Below are 21,740 nucleotides of genomic sequence, written 5' to 3' on the forward strand. Positions count from 1 at the left end.
TGTAATATCTCCAAAAACAAGATATAATGTTTTTGTTTAACATTGAGACTAATCTGCAACCTCACGCATCCACAAATGAATGACATGAAAATTGAAACGGTCAGCTAACCTCAGATTAAAGGTGTGCATTATCTAATCACAAAGCCAGTAACAGGGAAAAGAATATCCAGAGATCTGCTGGGTCGCTCGCTGAAGGTGAAACCTGTGCATGCTCCTACTTTTGTTGTGTTACTGTTTCCTAAAAAGCACGTACCTGTCTTTCAATAAAAGGGCTGCAGTGAAACCTTTCAGATGAAATGCTTTCCCAGAAAAATTACTGTGAATTACTCTTCTCAACAATATTACATTACCCAGCCCTAATTACACATTTTCATGTTTTCCTGGAAAAATCATTTAAAAAAAGCAAAGTTCTAGGAAAGGATGTTTGAAAAAAAGAAAAACTCAAACCATACGTCCTCCTGAGTTTGGCCTGCTTCCGAACACAGTTGGTTCAAATCAAGGTGCAGCCAGTCCTGATAGGGAGTGATGTGCTGAAGTGAACAAAAGCATCCCTATATGTTAACTTAACATCGAACTTAATGTCTCAGAGGGGCCTCAGAGAGACTGATCATTATTCAAGATGGCAGTGCCTCCCCACCAGCTAGCTTGTCAAAGCTGCCTCTTCCTTTTTCTGACAGTTATGAGGTGTACGTATCCTGTTAATAAGGGAGTATCGACTCTGTGCTGTGGTTCAGCAGTTGCTGTAGCGTGGACCATAAGGCTGCTATGAAAACATATGGCATACAAATTTCAGGTTATTCCTCACAAGGTCTAGCAGAGACCGAGGAGGCCAAGGGGTCTTCAGTTTAGATATTCAGTGAAGGAAGTGTATAAAACACCAGAGGAAGATGTAAACGTCACTGTCAAAAAGATACTGTGCATTAGAGGCAGAAGGGAAGGAAAAGAGGCATTAGCGGATCGACTGATGTGCAAACAGCCTGGAGTACATATTTAAGGGGTCTCCTGTCTTATTTCGCTATACGGAGGCAAAAGAACTGATTCTGTTTGACTGCTAACTTCAAAATGAATCTGTGAAGAGTGTGCACTGCTCCGCAAATTAGCCTGGGAGACATTTTGTATCTATGTCATATACCGAGCAGAGAGAAGGATGCGGATGGATGCTCCCTCTACTGAGCGGATGGTTTGATGGTAATCACATCCCTGGTTTTTCCCTCCCTTTTCTGTCTTGTCTACCACTCTCAGTTTTAACTTTCTTCGGCTGTCATAGTCCTCTGGAAGGAGGCAGCCATCTGCTATGAATCATACCATGCTCTGAACCAAATGTAGCAACACAGACTTGCAGCCATGTAAACACAGGCATACGCAAATGAAGCAGACAAATCGCAGTCGCTGGCAGAAACAAAGACATCCCTTAGAGCTAAACGTGTTTGACGCGTATGAAAATGTACACATCCAAGAGAAAGCTACGAAGCATGCACGCGGGCTAAAGAGCATGCAAGTAAAACAAACACGCAAAATCAAATATTTTGACATGCAGGCAGCATCCAAGAAATGTGAAATGAAATCAAACAATTATCAACGTCAGTCAGGAAACGCTGAAAGGAGCCTCCAATACTTCCCTGGGAGCATTTTAAGATGCTGCCAGGGAGTAAGGTCACCACCTTGATCGCGGTACACGATAACACGGGGACAACAGCTCAGAGACAACCCAAAAGATAATGCAAAGATAAAACCACAGATGGCAGCAAGATAACCCTCACACAACACAGCAGCAACGCTAAAACAGCATGAAGAATACTGAGATAACACCGAAAACAATGCCACCGTATCACAAGCACGGCACAGCAAACCAGCACTAGGGGGCCAAACATCAAACATACAGTAAGTGAAGGAGACAGAATAACAGCTTTTAAGGGTGAAGTGGAGGAATGAGAAAGAGCGACAGACATAACAAAGACAAATGGAGATAAGAGGGCCATCGGAAAGAGAGAGAGAAAGAGCGAGAGAAAACACAGCAAGCCAGCATGCAGTCGCACGGCAGACATCACAACGCATGCAGACAAAATATTGACACTGCGCAGACAAAAAGGGCAGCAGAGAATTTAGTGACTTCTAGATAAGAGTCGATATAAATAAATGTGCGGGAAAAGCTAAATGTGCGTGACAGACTCTTTCTAAAGGCGACGTTCACAAATACACGTCCTGACTGATGAAACGGCTGAAACCGTGCTGTGCGACGCAACGGTGACAACCCAAGTAAAAAACTGAAAAACTGTTAGCGTGAGCGTCTTTGCCCGCTCGAAACTGTGGACTGGGTGTCCGGAATGTGCTGATGTTTTGTTTTTGATGTAAAACACTTTGGAGGAGAGGCAATGATCTGAAATCACCTCAGAGGAGGCGAAGACACCCGTGTGCCATACATCTACCTGCCTCCACTCCATTTCTGCCTGTGAACTGCTGACCGTCTCTTACTCCATCCGGACTCTGGAGGAAAAAACTGTGCAGGTAAAAGATCCTCCATGCCAACCCCTTTTTAAGCTCCACTCTTTCTTTCCCATCTCGCCTGCAAAGCAACAGTCGCAGTGTGCATGTACATACAGTGTGTGCGTGCAAGCCCACAGGGAAATAGGTCTTAAGGCTAGGCCCCTTCTGAGCTTAGATAAACTATGCTGACATTGACTGTTTGGACCTCTGAGACGAAGCAGAGATCCCTCCTTTGTTTCTCAGCAGAGAAATAAAGGTCAGAGAAGCGTTTTTCCTTCTCATTATCTCCCTGACATGCAAAGAAAGATGCGTGTCGGACGAAAACCTCCAAAAACACACATCACACCGAAAAGAACATCTCGCACGATCGAGAGCGTTTGATATTTTGATGTGGAACTTTCAATCTCCTCCTGTCTTTATCTCCAGCACGGCCCTGTCCACACACTCACACATAGAGACTCATGGGAGCAGTGTCAGTGAGATGAAAAGGATGAAAAGGGACCCGTTGCTCCGGCTCCTCTCTTCCTCATTAGGCAGAATGAGGGACTGTGTTGGTGTCAGAGAGCTGGTTCATCAACCCTCAGCAGGACGGAGCCCCGGCCCTGATCTACCTTGCTCTGCTCTGCCTGGACTCGCCGCTCCCTCTTCCTGCAGACCTCTCACATATGATTGAAGCCATTGGAAATGGAAACAGTCAGGGTAATTTAACATGGCGTGCCTGTGGAATTCGTTAAAGAGGGGGATCGGGCGCAACAGGGAAAGGTAGCATAATATGAGAACAGCTGACTAAAATAAAAGGAGCGGGCATGTCCGATGGTGTGCATTTGATCCGAAAAGAGACTATTAAGTGAATAAAAGAGGGACTATCTACAGTACTATCTATAATCTATTCTTTATTGCTAGGAAACATGTATTATATACATGTCTGTAAGCTGTACAGAGATAAGCAATTGCAATGTCCTGTGAAAATATTTCTATACAAACGAAAGTATATTGCCCTTCCAGAAGCAAAAGTTCAGTTTTCCCCAAAGATGTTATGCCACCCACAGATGCACTTCATCTAAGGTTAGGATCAGCATGAAGCTCGATTAAGAACTATGTTAGAAAACAGCTGTTTCTCTGATTACAAGTCAAAGGTATGAGCCTGCGTATATAAAAAACTTTGGTAGGTCTTAACTACGACCGCCAAGGTGCACTTTGCCAGGAAACATCCAATCAGAGAGCTTAAAATTCTGTTCCATGTGCGGCTAACCCACGCTGTGAGACAGGTCTTGAGTAAACTGAAAGCACAATCTGCAGCTTGAATCAATTAACTTTTAAATTCTGGGTCAAGTGTGGAGGAATTCAGCAACTACGGCGCCTGTGACGATGGAGCGTCCCCATGCACAATTACTGGCGATTATAACATGAAACTATAGGATCTGTATATCATCAGAGAGAGTCCTGTGTTTCTATGATCTGTCATATTGGGATATTTTTTAAAGAAAAAACTCAAATGGGAACACAGAATGAAGAGCCTGCAGCCCCCCCTGCTTCATAACTCTACTGAAGTGCAGCTACGTCTGGCAAAACTCTCTAAGCGCTAGCGCTGATACAGGCTCTAATCTCACTGTGCTGCGGCACCCAGACCTACCATTAACTATGATCAATGTAGAGTGACTCTCGATGGGAATGTGAACTCACACAAGCATGCAACTGGATGTAAGTAGTAGCTTTAAGTTGGCATAAGGACATATGCTGCCGCAGTGGAAGGGTCGCGTTAATCAGATGAAATTTTCTGCTGAATTAAAGATGAATTTAAGGCACTATGTTTTAATGCAGTCACTTAGTGGCAACCTCACATGATCAGAAAGTGCCCTAGAGTGCAGCAAATATGCAGCTTGTTCCTAAAAATGCAAAGGATTCTCAATGGCAGGAACCCCTGACACTTGATTTAAAGCATATTGTGATACAGAGAGCATCCCAGTGTCATGTTCCTAAAAACAAAACAGCCAATAATTCATAAAACATGAGAACCCTTTCTTGTCTCACTGAATTGTATAGTATTCTCTGAAGGCATTTTACAGTGTTTGCCATCTTTGTTCACTTGTCATTGTTGTTTTCCAGTTTGCTTTGTCCTCTTCGGGGCTTGTTTCAAAGCATTTTTGATGTTTTGAACTTTCACATCCCTAGTAGCAGAGGTCACACGCAGAACACAAGTCTTTGACATCGCAGATTAAAAAAAAGTTTGATTTAAGATTTACTTTTATTGATCACTGCACACATGTTACAGGGAGGAGACTGCATACACGCCATGCATTGTGAAATTTCCAGGTATTTATAAAGAAATGTATTTTTACTGCTTGCTACCTTTAGGGTACTTTTAGATTAAATGAATGCAGCCACTGTACCAACTGATTCTGCAGCGTGTGCACTCTGCTACCAAGACTCTACATCTCAAATCAGTGTACCTCCGCCTAGAAATCGGCCAGTGCACTGCAGATCCTGCAAATCCTCCATCCTGTTTTTACGTCAGTGAAATTAATACATAAATAAATAAGCAAAAAAAAGCACAGGGCCCTAGTGTTGATCATTGTGGCTGATTATAGAACACCCTGAAAATCATACAAAACTATGCAAAAGTATATTGATTGTCATTTCTGTGAACGCTTGCAGAGAGGAGTCAAAATGTGGCATTCATGCATGCATTCACTCACTCAATAAATGCAAATGCAGTGTCGAGTATGCATTGTGATACATCACGTACTGTATCTTCACTCATAATCTAATGATTTATTGTTGTTTTTTTTGTGTGTTTTTTTTAGATAAGCTCTCTCTGTGTGAGAGAGTGGGTGTGCCACTGTCTTGCATTTATAAACCTGGTGCTTTTCAGTGACTCACAGATGCACCGGGCATGCATTAAGGTGGAAAAAGCAGCTTTTTAAACTTCAGAACTTCATGAGTTCCTCTCAAAGCAAAATTACAGTTCTTCAGAGGACAGCAGGTAAGTAGCCTTGTATTGTATTTCTCACATATAAAATGCAACGAAAGAAAAGTGCTCAGTACTCTCTTTTTATGTATGTCATCAGTCTGCCACCTTAGCCGAATGCTGAGAAACCCAGCACGGTTGTTAAAGTGTCCACTGTGTAGCAGAGGTAAGTAAGCATGGGTGGAGGGATAGATGGGGGGATACAGGGAGGACTGGGGGTGGCTGGCATTGAGGAATCTAATCCCTGAGTTAATTGGTATGACTGATGAAGACAAATTGAAATGGCTCAGCTGAATCAGGGAAGGGGCTCATTGTGTACAGAGCACACGTAGTTTAACACGAAAAGGATATAAAAAGCGGAGCACACAAACACATTTAGTGGAAAGTGAAGTATTCTTAGATTGTGCTGAGATGCTCAGAAGACAGCGGTGAGCCTACGGCAGCGGGAGATGAATTCATACTTGTTAAAAAACACAGCAAACACTCTTGGTGAAAGCTTTCCTTAACGCAGAAGCTGCACCATTGATTTTCCAATATTCACATCTATTCACAGGTTGTCTTCTCGGGGGCCAGCTGAGTAATTGAATGCAAAGCGTTTCACCTGGTCTATGTGTGTCAGTGTTGAGTGTGGAAGCCCGGTCCTTTGAACGTCGTCTCTGCGGGCCTGCTAATTGAGCCAGATCAATTCTCAGAGACAGCGAGCAGGTTGGCACAGTTGCCACATCAAAGAGATTCTAATAACTGCACACTGTGGCCATTACCAACCCTGAAAAAGCCATATTTATGTTTGCTTCAAAGCAAGCATGGCAGCATTGAACATACCGAGAATGCAGGCCTTCACTTTTCTTTGTCAGGCCTACAAATTTAGACACAAGGTCATTTTGAGAACAGAATAGAGAAATTCACTCGTGTATAAATGCAACCGCTCCAAACTGTACTTTAATTAGATCCCTTTTTTGCTGCTTGAATGGAAACCAATAAAAAAAGCATGCAAAAACAACCTACTGACAGACTAATTGTAAAGAAGAAATTGCAATAATACCGAATAATTCCTCAGTATTGGTGCAAACTTTCACACAGCAGCAGCTGTACCACTCTGCATCTACAGCAGGATTAGTTATTCTGATGCCGTCTACTGCCAGTTATCCCTTTCCTCCCCTGCGTCTCTCCATCTTTCTCTTTCTCACTCCCCTCTCTCTGTCTGATAAGTGATAAGTTTGTAACTTTGTTCATTAGTGCTGGCTTGTCTCCTGCTGTACGGGCTGTCTGAGGCGACATTATGGCTGGCAGGCCTCTCACTCGCGCCTTCCAGCCCTCTCCTCTTTCACCGGTGTCTCTTACTTTCTGCCTCCATTTTTCTCACCCTCTTTCCTACCTTTCCTTTTGCGTCATCTTGTTTTCACTCCAGCTCTCACTGATTTCTACTTAGTCTCTGTTTCTCGCTCTCTCTGGCGCTCGCAGCTCGGCACGTCTCCGCGCTGCTCGGCAAAATAATTTACCGCACGCGGCGCTCCCGTGGATGATTGAAGCGTAATTAGACGGCAGAGACTGTGGAAGCCAACAGAGATGCTCAGGAGCCAGTGCTCGTCAGATGGTCCGTCTCACTCTCACTGGCTTTGCCCTTCAAAACTATCACTTCCGCAAGAGGAGTAGGGAGGGGACGGTGTGCTGAGCCCTGCTGCAGCTAACCACTGCAAGAAATGACACGTTGGCAAGTGATTCTGTCTTTTTTTATGAGTCAGCCTGTCTCACTGCACTGCAGATATTTCCAGAGGTATCAACTTTTTTCCTTAATTCATCTTAATGTAACTTCCTTTTCGGCAGACAAAGCAAAAAGGTGGCGTCAGGCAGCAAGCTCATTAAAACTGGCAAGCTTAGAATATCAAAAACTAAACTTAAGCAATTGAAAGTCAAGATAAACTCACAAGCCAAGAGTATAGGGAAGCAACATGGTGCCTACGTGCACCATTATACATTCAGGGAGAGAGAACTATGTGTAGGGAAAGCACAATTAGCTTTATGCTATGCAGTGTCTGGAAGGTATACTGTCCCCATGGCAGAGCATATTAAAGCGCTTGCTAAAGGACAAAACTATACAATACATGAAAAGGAACAACTGAAGCATACATGTTACGCTTACTCGCATCATTGGGATACATACACGCTAAATTCAAATGTGGAGCTGCTGGTGAGTCACTGTAATCATAAGGATGCCCTTGTCGATGGCAGCTTCTGGGGGAAAGTGCTGATCATCACACTGTTTTCTGACACCATACGCTTTGCGAACAAACACTGTGGTGGATGTCAGAGGGGAAATGGCATCACATTCAAGGTGGCGCACATCGAACGGATAGGTGAGTGATGCTGCTGAGTGAGCACCTGCATCCCCAAAGTCTGTCTAATTATCCCACGTATTCACAAAGTATCTCCGCCTACATTCTCCCCAGATTTAACCCGCGATTGAGGGAAAGCAGTCTTCGCTAGGCTAGCTGCTGTCAGCAACCAACTGTAAGAGCACTGTCAGCCATCCCTTTGATTATCGCCGAGAGGTCACCCTGCGTTGAGCCCAACCGTAGGGTCCTGGATGCTAAGACGTCAGAGGAGTCACCTTTAAAGGATAATAAGAATACTGCTGACTGACTGTGGACCACCCAGAGGGGGCTTCGTGCTTTTCACATGAATATAAATGTGATATTGACAGGAAATCTTCCCCAGGAGAGCGAAAGGAAAAGACGGCGGCAGAGACAGAGCAAGTGAAAGGGAGTGAAAATAAATGAGAGAGAGAGAGAGAGAGAGCAAGAGGACTGAACACTCCGGTTCGTTTCACACCGTTAAACCATCTGAAGCATCCGCTGGTGACTACTGGTTGATGGGCCGGTACGAGCACTGTGTTATCATAAACATTTGGGATTCACTTCATGGAGGCACTTTAATGATGCTTTTAGCATAATTTCTCCACCGTAATGTGAAGTGAAGGGCACGCAGCGCCTTTCTGTCTGCCTGTAGCTTGGGTGAACCTTATAAATATTGGCTATTGGAGCGAGGGTAGTGATGGAGGCACACTGCACCGCAGGCTTCACCCGACTCAAGAGTCAATAACGTCGCTTTGTTTGACACTTTGGCGACAATAAGTTCATTGAATAATGTTTTGAAGTAATGGCAGGGTGACATTTGTTAATTTCTTTCTCTAACTAAAAACAATATCACACTGAAAGCAAAGCTATATCTGACATGCCAGGATTCAAAAATAGAAACTAGAGAGGGATCTTGCCTTTGAAGGATAAAACAAATGAAAATAACCCAAATCCACATGCATCTACAGGACCATCGTAGCATTTCTGGTCAGATCCAAAGAGAGCAAATGTCAGCTGTAAGTTTATATAGGCCGTAAGTATGTCTAGCTTCAAAGCAGGATGTACATTGTCAGACTCCATAGGATGTTAGAGTTGTTGTGCTAATTCTAGGCTGTCCACAGTGAGAGGAAAAAGACGAGAGGGGAAAAAAAAAGAAAAAGAAAGCAGAATAGGACAGCTTTGTTTTCATTCGGGCTGTTATCAGCAGAAGCCGACTGCAGCGAGAATAGGGAGGGATGATTTCCATAAAGACTGGCTGTTGTCTGAAAGCAAGCAGCTGTCAGGCGGAATTACCTCTCCGACACAGACACCACAATCGAGGGTGCCCTTCCCATAATTCAGTCTGATTGGCTCAAGGGGAAAATGGCAGCCTGCGGAGAGTGAGGCCAGCGGCTGCTTGACAGGTTTGCATCTGCGAAGCTAGACGTGCCGTTTACCTGTTATCATTCTGTCTGCTCAGCGTGTCAGTTTTCTCAGCTCTGAAAGCTACCTGAACAAAGTGACATAGAGAATAGAGTCCGCGGTGTGAAGAGGCAGATACGTGCCTGTCCTCAGTATCTCTCGCACACACACACAGACACACACACACACACAGACACACAGAAACACACACACGAGGTTGGACAAATAATCTGTTCCACGATAATTTGCATCATGTTCTCTTGTACAGGGAGGTAGAGCGGGTGGTCCACCAATCAGAAGGTTGGTGGTTCGATCCCCGGCCCCTCCAGTCCGCATGTCGAGGTGCCCTTGGGCAAGAAACTGAACCCCAGATTAGCGGTGCGTTTGAGTGGTTAACGTAGATTAGAAAAGCACAATATAAATGCAGTTTATTTGTAATTATCGACATAATCTCTTGTGATTGACCAAGTGCATGGATGCATGGATGAGTTCAGCAACACTGTGACACTGTTGTCGCTATCCAACATCCAACTGTTCATCAATGCACGATTCAACATTTCCGTGATAACACAGGTGCACTCGCAAGATTTAGATACCACTCTCACGTCTTTGCTTGAAGTATGAAGCTGAGAGGCAATTAGCTTAGCTTAGCTTATTTTAGCTCAAAGACAAGGAAGTTGGAGAAACTGCTAGCCTGGCTGTCTTCCAAGAAAAAAAAAAGGTCTTGTAAAGGTACTTGTCAACTTTAGACAGTGGCATGCTAGATATTTTCCCTAAACTTCAAGACTTTATGCTATGCTAGCTAATCACCTTCTGGCTCTAGCTTCATATTTAGCATTTAGAGTGGAATCAACCTTCTCAATCAACTCTTTGAAAGACAGTAAATAAGCATATCTCCTAAAACGTCAAACAATTGTTTTAATGTAGAATTGCGAAACAGGAATATATGGAAACAAAATCCTCAAGATGATAAAACAATGCCAAGATACACATACAGATGCACTAACACAGATGTACATTAATATGCTCGAATGCTAAATACAAACACATTTTCAGATTTCTGGCTTTGCACATATTAAGACAAGCAGGAATATGAAAATACACACAACAAATGTGTATTAGTCGTGTGAATGTACACAAAAATAATACAAGCACACACATACCCATGAATGCACGAGCACAGGCACACACACATACACACTGCCGAGCTCACACACCAACTTGCGCTCACACAGACGTACGCCGAAATACACACACATACTCCACACCTATGCTAAGTGCTCTTATCTGTGGCTTGTGTAGAGGTGAGTGACAGGAAGGGAGGCGCAGGGGGGAAGTGTCCTTTAGGTGTCTTAATTATGGCTCCTCTCCTCCCTCTTGCTGTCACCATCCCCAGGGGAGGGCAAGACAAAAGGAAGGCAATGTTTCATCTCTGCTGCCTTGGTATTTCAAATTCCAAGGGGAGTAAGAGGAGAGAGACAGCAGGCTGTTACACTGGAGGAAGAAGAGGAAATCAAGTGACGCTTCCTTTTTCCCACTGTTTTTCTCTTCTTGCCTCCTTTGCAGCTGTGTTTAAAATACGGCACCTTAATAAAAGCGTTTTAATGGCGTTTCAAGGCAGGAAAAAAGGCACAACTTGATTACTGTGACGGTTTTATTTAATGAGCTCAAAGCCTCTGGCTCTGACTTGCTATCTGTTTATTACTTTGTTGTGGAGAGATATATGTGACAAAATGGAGCAGAAGGAGCGAGAGAATGAGGCTGAATGCTCTTATTGTGGAAGTCGTCCGTGGCGTTACCAATCGTCTTTGTGATTTACACCTTCTTCAATGCGCACCTGGGTTTTTCATCCGGCCTCGTCGGGGGAACGCTGCTCCGCCATGACGGAGCGGAGGGTGTCAGAGACACCTTGGCAGGTAGGCAGACACAAAGACAGCCTGCTGTTAATTATTGATGGGAATAAATTGCACTCATTGGATGTTTGGCAGGAGAACACATGGTGGATGTGAATACAAATGTGTTTATGAATGTGTGAGCGTGTGTGTGTGTGTGTGTGTGTGTACAGAGAAAAAAAAAAAGGTGCCGAGAGAAAACAGCACTAAGCAAAAGAGAAGGGGGTTAGGGAGAACTAAGAGGAGGTGAGGTGGAGGAGCTGATAGAGTGAGGGGAGTGATACCTGGTAAAGAGACATTAGAGAGATGCAGAGGGAGTCTGTAAAAGCAAACTACTCCTTAATATCTCTCACAAGTGTGATAAAAGCACAGAGCTGAAGCACAGAATGCTGGCCTTTCCTTTTGTGTGAACAGAACAAGGGGACATTCAAAAAACAAACTATTATACACAAATGCTAATAGAAAATGATTTTGTGAATGTGGCCACACACACACACACACACACACACACACACACACACACACATGCAAACAAACATTCTGTAAAAGGTCAGCTCTTTTGTTTTGGGACACGAGACCTCTCTCATGAAAATATTGACTGAGAAAATGGGAGCAATGCAAAGTGTGGTCTTAAAATGAGATGGGCAAAGAGCACGGCTTCTTATCTGTATTCTGAGAGCCTGCCCTCTTATAAATATTGGAAGAAGGACACTGGTGGGGAGAGGAAACGGCCAAATGGTGCATTTGAGAAATGGCACACCTGAGCACCGCACGGAATATCATCTCCTCCTGTCAGATCTCATCCCATTTGATCAAAATAATTGCCACCTTCATCGTTATCATCAATTCTGTCATCTTCACTGGCGCCATCGCCATTCTCCATCTCATCAGGGTTTCTTTGGCTTCAAGGGGGGGATTTCTGGATCAGATCAAATGCGGACCATCTCTTCTGAGAAAATTACTCATAGTGTACCCTCACAGTAATCACCATATTCATTGCTTTAATGCTACTGACATTTTGTTCACCTATTTAGATATTCTGACACCAGCATATCTTTCGGCTGCTACAAATATAGCCCGTTTCAGCCATGCGGGTTCGTCCATCATAGATGGCCAGAGAGAGGGCCCTGCTGTGCTTTAGCCTATGATGTTTCTCTGTACAGTCAGCAAAGAAATAAAACATATGGAAAATTAAGAATTGCATGATCACTGCGAGCCTGAACTGAAGGGCTGACACACTAAGCAATATCACTTTTTTAGCTAACAAGCCAGTTGACAATCTGCTAAAACTGTACAGTACATACCCTGCTGGTGTGTTTTATTTCTCTGAGCCATACCTCTCCATGTGTTTCTATGTCTGTCAACCTGGCTTCATTGTGCAACTCACAGGGGCCCTCTTTGTACTGCTGAAACAGCCTGTCTCATCTGCTTCCACTTTAGCAGGCTAATAATACTGCACAACATAGGACAAGCGGCTGGTCAAACTTCAATTACTGCAGGGCCAGCTTACATGCTGGCAACCAAGTTAGTTTGCCGTGGAATAATGCGACGCACACACACACTGTCACACATAACTAAGTCCACATAAGCGCTGGAATCAAGGCACCCGCACATGTACAAGCAATGTCTTGACACTGGATTGTATAAAACTACAGCTTTGCCCTGTCACAGAGTGTCAGTAAGATAAAACAGACGTACACGCACCACAGTCGCCTCCTGACTTTTCATATAACCATACGCAAATGTAGTTACAAGCCCACATTAAGAGTCGTCTTGTATTAGAGGGAAGAAGTTTGTCATTAAACAGCAAAGCACTGTGGAAAATTACTTTCCATAAAACTGTGTTTATGGACAAAACCAGTTTGTATGTGGGAGCTTTCAGATCCATCAACATCTATTAAGTGTGTTAAGTGCACGATATTAAATCCCTGGATGGAGCTGAATGCGCAACAAAGTGCTAATGATAATGCAAGAGGAGGTGGCGACTCTAAGTTCTTTTCAAACACTCCTTACCTTGGCCATTTGGGCCTGCACCCCAGTGGCTTTGAGAGACGACACGGCCTTCTGTGCTGCAGCTGGGCTGTCAAAATCCACAAAGCCATAGCCTGGAGAAAGAAGAGAAGGGGGGGGGGGGGGGGGGGAGTAAAAAGAAAAAAAGACAGGCATTAGTAAAGAAAAAATGAAGGCAGATGACTAACAAGGAGACTGACAGCCACTTGGTAATTGTAGCAGTAATAGGTTGGTAACATGACTACAGAGGCTGCCAGTTCTCATATCTGGTGAGCACTACATTGTTTGATAATTAGCGACACTGACGTTCATAGGGGGATGCTATGCATCTTAATTAGTAGCATGGATGAGCGATTTAGTAATAACAAACCCCCGGCACCCTGCCCACCTCCACACACACACGTACACTGACAGACGTACGCATACGCAAACACAGATACACAAACTTTTTGCGCAAACACACACAAAACAAAGACACACACGCCGGTGCAGTTTTGTTGAGAAATGTTAATCTGTAGTTCGTCGTTTAATGACATCTGATTGTAATTTATGAAAAATCCATGATTAAAGCAATAATACACGTGCACACTCACAGACACGGAGAGACAATTAATTCTTCAGGACATCATGGAGTCATTTTCAGGTTTCACTTGTCCTGCCTTTTGATTTCTGCAGAGTTGGCTGGCCCGCCTCGTGTTCCTCAACACCCGGCATATTAACAAAACCCCATTTCACAGCCTCCATAATCCTCTCTCCGGTAACAAATCTCTCAAAGGTTGACAGCATACCAGAGATGCTGCCATTTCTCTGTCTCTTCCCTCAACTCTGTCTCTCTCAATTCTCTCAAATGCAGCCTTTCTGTCCACCTTTGTCGTCTTCCTCTGTCCCTCTCTGTCTCGAACACGCTCTCTCTCCATCTCTGTCATATTTTTCCTGACATTAACAGCCACCAGCCCCCATCTGGAAATTCATAACCGGAGGAAAGCGGAGGGAATGAAATCTGCGGCTGTGATTTATGAGTTATTGTGATCCCGACGTTCTCAGGGATGTATCGGAGACGGGGGTCACGTCTGTGTTAATTAAAATTTGGTGGCAGATTAAAAGCAGTCAATGGTGCCCTCTGATCCAGTGTTTCATAGGGAAAGTGTAATTAGAAAGGGGTAATGGGTATGAGGAGGGGGGAGACTCGCCGCCGTAGTTACCCCATCATGTGACAAACGATCATATGCTAACACGCATATGAGCGCACACACAAACACCTTTACTTTCTCACCACAAGTCGCCCGTGTGCAGTTTGCTCCATAGCGGCGGCAAACGTCTCACTTTCATTTGAGGTGTGTGTCTATGTGTGGAGGAGGTTGGGGTCATTTTCCTGTCGGATGGCGGTGAAAGAGCGTGGAGTAATGTGAAAATCATAACCTGTGGCGGAAGAGAAATCGAGTGCGAGGACTGATTAATGGCCAGCTGTTAGAGTGGGGCTGGGAGGGGTGGCTCTTTAATTGTGGAAATATGAATAGCCAGAGCGAAAAGTCCAGATTCAAATACAGGCGACAGTCAGAGAAACTGTGCCCTTTCTTTAAAAGCCAGCCGAGCGGTGATTACTTTTTCAAAAGAGGCAGCAAAGGGACAGTGAATCCAACCATTTTGTTACATTAGTAAACCTATAAATTTGCTAATTTAATCAATATTTAATCAGTATCTTTTATGTAGAAGGTAAAAAAACCCATTCATTCCCTCTTGCCCGGTTTGGATTCTCTTTAATCAGGGTTTGGGGTATCTGTCTGACATTTCTGTCTCCTCCCAGATACAATGAGGGTGAACTCAGTTCTGGTTGTGGTGAAACTGACTTTCAGTCTCCCTGGTGTTGTGGATAATCCACAGAACACGCTGTGAACGGCTTTCATGGGACTACAGGTGGGTGACAAACTACCGACATTAAGCGTCTTTGCAAGATGTTGGGCGAACACAAAATACCATAACAGCTTCAATGTGCCTCCAGACGGCACAGTCTCCTAGACGGATGAATACCATTCATCCAAAATATATCTGGAATCTAAGAGTTTTCGACCCTCATTCCTCAGGCACCTTTAGTGGAGAATAATCTCCACAGTTCAAATTAACCATATCTGAATACTGAAAACTCCTCATGGAGAATACTCAGAAGATATTTTTTTTTCCCAGTAAATGTCTGATGTTTCTGATGACTGGTTCAAATCCTCCCATAGGTTTCCAGTAAGGTCTGGTGACAGCGAAGGCGAGCATGTCCCATCGTTTCTGTACTGATTCTGTAATGCATTCATTATGTGTCTACACTCATTTTTCCTTTAACTTGTCACATGTTGTTTCTCTGTTAGCGTATCAATGTTCCCACGGTCCTAAGTTCTCAAGGTCCTACATTCCCAGGGTTCTATGTTCTCCAGTTCAATACGAGTTCAATATTCTGTTAACAAGCATTAACCTTCCTCTTGTGTTTGGGTCAAAACCCCAAACTTAACCCTGGGAGCACAGGACCCTGGCAGAGCATGTGTGTAGAACGGGGAACATAGGAATGACCCTGCGGAGGAGTAACCAGGATGCCGTTTTTGTAAGAGATGTTGCTGTTGAATATTTTAAATGAAATCTTTCAATGCTGTGAGCACTACAAACAAATTCCATTCACCTGAGGTTTTTTTTTTTGTAAACTGAGTGACCTAACTCTTTAAACACAGTGAAAATAGATACTGTTTTCTCTTTAGATCTATGAACATATTAACAGCACATTAACAGAACCACATGAAATGTTACCGCGACCCTCCGGGCAATGGCTGCTCCTCTTTTATAATCAGAGTACTCCAATGGTGGTTACTTGGGACCCCCAATTACAAATATAATATTCAGCCCACTACTACCTGGAGTGCACTTATCAAACTTTCAGCAGGATGAGGATTTAGAGAATGCTGACCTATATTCAGGCGGCTCTGAATGGAGGAAGAAGCGAGGGGAAGGCGGAGAGAAAGACAGCGAGAGAAAGGGTGTGTACAAAAGAAAAGGCAGAGTGAGGATGGGGGTTATTTGGGGTCAGCTGAGCGCTCTGAAGAAGCCTGAATTGACATTCTGCTAGCTGCCTCCAGTAATAGATCCAGTTTGCTCTTCCACTGTGCAGTTATTGTAGCTGATATATGCATAATGATTCTGTAATGTGGAATGTCTCATCTGTAGCCATGGGGTAAAACTGTTAACGGCTTGTTTTGTTGGAAAAGAGAATAATAATTGAGAGACGTGGAGACATCTCAAGTCTCTATTTGTGCTTTTATAAGGCAGCATAGTTGATGAGTTTATGGAAAAGTCGGTCTTTGTCTTATGTATGATTGTGCGAGCTTCAGTACTTTCAATATTAGACCCCTGAAATTGAGTGAGTCATTCTGGCTCATCCTCACTGTTTAAAGAGTAAAGCCTTTAAAGGTTTATACACTATATTTAAATATATTTAGATTTAGGAGACGTCTTGGTGCACTGCTGACTCAAGCCCATACACCTACCAACATGCCTTTTCCTTCTTTATAAACAAACCTACACAGCGTTAGTCATGTTAGCGTTTATGCACCGATTAAGGATGTACATCCCTTCAACATTCAATATTTGGGAGGATCCAGCAACTGGAAATTGGACGCTAGTTGGGCTAGCTTGCTAACCTTTGGACTGATTCAACTGTCAGTGCAGAAAAATAAATAAAACTTTAATGAATCCTTTTTAGTAATTACAATTTTGATGAAAAAAGTACATATAACTGTACTGTACTGCACTACAAACGAAACTCATTGCATTGGGATTGATGCAGAAATATTACAGTACAGACAGATATATTATTACATGGTCAAATAATCCAACCACAACTATAAAAAAGGTTGGGATGCCGTGTAAAATGTCAATAAAAAGAATGCAATCATCTGCAAACAAACTGTGTTTACTGACAACAGCTAAAGTAACTGTTTCTGAGCCCATGCAGTAATATCCTTTATACAATCATGTGTTCACAAAGTGGTGAACCTCGCTCCGTCCTCGCTTGTGAACGACTGAGCCTTTCCAGGATGACCCTTTCATACCCAATCATGATACTATCACCTGTTACCAATGAACCTGTTTACCTGTGGAATGTTTCAAACAGGTGTTTTTGGAGCATTCCACAATATCTGTCTCAAATTTTCTTGTCTTGTCCCGACTGGCAACAAATTCACAAGATGATGAGGTCAAACATTAAATATTGTGGTGTGAAAATTTGTTTTCAGAATTTCAGTGAACTGGCCCTTCAAGAATGCGTTTGTGTACTTTAAACAGTGTGTATGGAATTACCAGGTGCAGTGTCTATAAAGGTATGTTAGTCACTGAGGAGAAGAAAAAGAGGATTAAGTTGCGAAGAAGTAGAAGGGTCAAGAAACACTCAATTTAAGACATCACGTCTCACACACTTAAACAACTCACACCTACACACAGATGCACGCAGGCATTGCTTGAAGAATGTGTCTCTGAAGTCGAGGACAGGCTGTGCTGCTGCTGCATTCGATGCAGGTACTCCAGAGTAACTTTCACAAGCAGGATGCAGAGGGCAGGGCGTTGCTTTGAAGCCTCTGCAACAACACCAACATCCAATCGATAACTGTCACTTAAAAGCTGCTCAAAGTGACTGACCACATGCATGGTGGCTGACACGCTGCGCTGTTGCATACAGACGGATTGCTCAAGCACACACATATATACACAAGCTCACCGGCAGGATGACACAGGCACACATACATACTGCATGTACAGAAACACAGACTGTCTCTGAGTGGAGTAAAGAGAACATGAGCTGCCACATCATATTTCCTGGTGTTGCTCTAACAGGGAGTCCGTCAAGATAAAAGGAACATCTTCTATCAGTTACTACAGGATGGTGCTATGCTACCACTGCTTGTACGAATGTGTGTACGAGGCACGGTTCTCCCAAGCATAGTCCCCCTGCGGAGGTCTAGAACTATAGTAGATGGCACCTCGGGCTACACTCCATACAAATGTCTTCAGTGGAGAGCAGAGATAAGGGACTCATTACAATGCGTGTATCGACGTATCAATCATGCATGCATCATTCATGCACCGTCAAATTATGCTAATCCTAATTACTTCTGGGGAAATTACCATTCTTTATCTGCTAATAGTCGGGATTGTTTGGGGTTCCCTACCCACTATATCCACCACCATTTTCCCCAATATTTCCATTTTTCACATTCTCATATTCAGCTTTAATGATCCCATTTTGCACTGCATACAATGGAACAATAATGCCGTAAGTATGAATAATGAATCAACGACAAGTCACGGAGCATTACAATGGTGTACGGGGCAAACAGCGTAATTGTTTACGTCCTTGTGAGTCATCAAGAAGAGTTCTGAAGCTGCTGTTGCACATGGTTGATTAATCACTGCGGTTACACGTATGTTAATAATTCGTACTTTGCATGTATAAAAGTAATTATGGTTAATGGAGGAGATAGATGGACCACTCCATGGACAAATATGCATAACAATGCCTGTAATATGATTCTTATGATTCATGGTGCTGCCATAGCACCACATCAAGCTCCATCCTACAGCATGTCCATCGTTTCGACCTCCCTCCGCCTTCAAACTGCAGATATGCAATATGTGTGTACAAAATAATTGGCATTAAATTATTTTATGATTTGTTATTTTATTTTATGTTTTATACCATTAAACCACACATAACCATAGAAACATGTTTGTCATGTGGTTGGTTGTTTCTCCCGTGCTGTCCAGAAGGTGTTTACCATCTGCCATCTACCGTCTGCCTAAACCCATGTGAATACAGCATAAAACAGGGAAAGTGAATATCTTTGGACTGTTCTGAAATGTATTAGACTTACTGAATAAGTGATTATTTCTATAAAAACAATAAAGGAATTGATAACATAAATAATTGTTAGTTACAGAGACACAGCTACACAACTACACAAATGACAGTTTTGTTTCTGTGACATTACAGAAAATTAAATGAAAGAAACAATTCAGAAACCCCCCCCCCCCCCCCCCCACAGTACATACGTGAACAAAACGCAGCTGCCTTGCTTCTACATTTAAAATGTCTGGTCCATTTGGGGGTTTGACCAAAACTTCTGCCCTGCAGGGAGGGTGGGTGGTGGTTTTGGAAGGCTGTGGTGAGCTGTGCAAACACTGAGGGAGAGCATGGGGGTTTTAAATAGCAACACGGCATCCATGACTAACTGCGGCCAAGTCAAGACCGCCTTGGTCACAGTCCAAACCCAGAGGAGAGCATCCTCATTGGGACTGCATTCCTCTGTCCTTCTCCATTTATCCTGCACCACCAGCGGCTGACTGATGATAAATTTTGCGGCTCCCCTCCGCTAAACCATGTGGTGTGTGCGTGAATGTGTTGAATGGGTGTGTACAAATGCTTGTGTGTGACCGCCAACTTTCTTGTTTGTGTGTGTGCATGTGTGGGTACGTGAGTAAACGGGAGGATCATAAATCTATCTTTCAGTCAAAAGGATGCAACGGAGAAACATCTGCGAAGCATTTCATCTTTTAAGGCCGTGTATTAAAATGTTAGCTTTGGCTGAGAGTCTTCTGACCACATTACTGTCATCAGAGCATTAACACCACAGAGAAGTGACAAGTCATAAGGCTGCGCTTCCCCAATAACACTACAGCCTCATCTACATCTGATGTCCTACAAAATAAACAACCGTGATTCCATGTGAGCACAGGGCTCCAACGGCTCCAAATCCACACAGTATTTCTGCACGCATGAACCTGAAGACACACCAGGGAGATGAGGCAAAATTTGCAAAAAAAATGCAAGCACAAAACCATGCGAAACGTTGTTTAAAATCACTCTCATGCACCCACAGACCGCAGCACTTGGAACTACTCAAAATAAAGATCCCTCATTTACTTGTCCAGTGTCACCATGCTCCCTGCCTTGCGCTCGGAGACAATACCCATTTGCTGTAAAATAACTCTCACAGAGAGCTCTTCTATATTAGACACTGGCGAGGAGATAGCGGTACAGGCAATTAACTTATCAACCCTGCAACATGGATTTATAGCTAAGGCATTCGTCTCGGGCTGAAGCAGCCAGCCTATTGGCTGTATTGTATTTCTTGTCATCTTCTCTCACAGGTGTAGGAATGTCCTTGTCAGAGAGCTGCAGTCGGGATCTGCAGAGGGCAAAGTGCCAGGGCTCAGGGCCAATGGGGCCACTGGCAGCTCATTGTGCTGAAGACAAACTGAACAGGAGGGTGAAAAGGCGAATTCCTCACGCAATATCTGTGCAAATATTAAATTACATATATATTATATAGTTCTGCAACAGCGATGCACCGACAGAATCGATGCATATAGCTGCAAAAAGATGGGATGGATGTTTGGCATGAAACTGCTTAACATTCATGTAACCCTGATGCTCCTGTAGCAACGCGTTTCTCTTTTTTCTATAGTTCTTCAGAAAACTAATTCTGTTGTGACTGCCAAATCACCCTGTGGAAATCGACATCATGAGGGTATTTTTGGCAACACTGACAACATCAAGCGGGAATGAAATGTGGAATACTATATCAGATTACCATTTTACAGGTCAAATATGAAAGGATCTTAACATATGGGTTCACAGTGATGATTTCTTCTCTGCCTCAGCATTCCTTTCTTCACTTTACTCTTCATCATTTTTCTTCCATTTCTACTCTCTTTTTTTGTCCCTTAATTAATTCATATGCATTCACACTCATTAGCTATAGCACGGCACCATATGGCTTCCACTACATTTTCAGCTCTATATTCAGCACGACAGCTGAGACACTATTTAAAAGATGTGTTTGTTAAAAGAGGGGCCTGCAGTTATGTCGCAATCCATACCATGGTGCTAAAAAGCGGTATTAATTGAGTCTGGTTTCAGAAGATCTAGCTTCAAGCATTAGCTCTGAGCTGTCTGAAAATACATGAACACCTTTATAGACTTCACACTGAAAAATAAAGTATTGACACTTCTCAAAAATATCTTCTCGCTGCTGCCTTTTACTGAGTTAAAATGGCAGATAATTTTGTAAAAGAAGCAAAGAATAGTCTCCTAAGCTGTGCAGACAGTCTTCATTCACATGTGAGAACTGCATCACTGCTCAGGTCTCTGATAGCTCCATCAGCTTGCTAGCTTAATAGCGAAACGCCACTGTGTTTGGTGCAACATGTGAAGAGCACTCGAGAAAGGTTTGAGACCTGAAGGGTGTTAATTACTTGTCAAGAGGTTGTTAAAATGAGACCTGTGGCAAAAAAAACTGAGTGGCTGTACAAAACCCCCACACGGATATCTCAGAGAACACACACACACACACGGACTCGCATGTGCATACAGACACATGCACTTACAGGGCTAAGCACTACCACTTACAGGCAAACACAATCTTGTAAATGCCAGCATACACACATGTGGCAGAACACACATGACCACGCGTGTTAACAAACTGTATGTCCACAGCAACATGTGCACGCACACACACACACATACACGCAGGTTCGAATGTCAAACAGCCTTGAATAGCGGCTCATTATGGTATGCGTCGATGCGAAAATGCCACAAGCTGTACG

The 21,740-nt window shown here is 43.4% G+C and overlaps 1 protein-coding gene across 8 annotated transcripts in view; it reads right to left on the minus strand.

The window, feature by feature from the left end:
- rbms3 (RNA binding motif, single stranded interacting protein) overlaps positions 1-21,740 on the minus strand; it is a 273,477-nt gene that overhangs the window by 105,887 nt on the left and 145,850 nt on the right. For all 8 annotated transcript variants that reach the window (XM_070985477.1, XM_070985478.1, XM_070985479.1 and 5 more), the window contains one exon: positions 13,113-13,204. In XM_070985477.1, the coding sequence (XP_070841578.1) occupies positions 13,113-13,204 (92 nt within the window). The remainder of the gene's footprint in view (positions 1-13,112; positions 13,205-21,740) is intronic.

This window comes from Chaetodon trifascialis, chromosome 17 (genome assembly GCF_039877785.1).
Source record: "Chaetodon trifascialis isolate fChaTrf1 chromosome 17, fChaTrf1.hap1, whole genome shotgun sequence".
NCBI lineage: Eukaryota > Metazoa > Chordata > Actinopteri > Chaetodontiformes > Chaetodontidae > Chaetodon > Chaetodon trifascialis.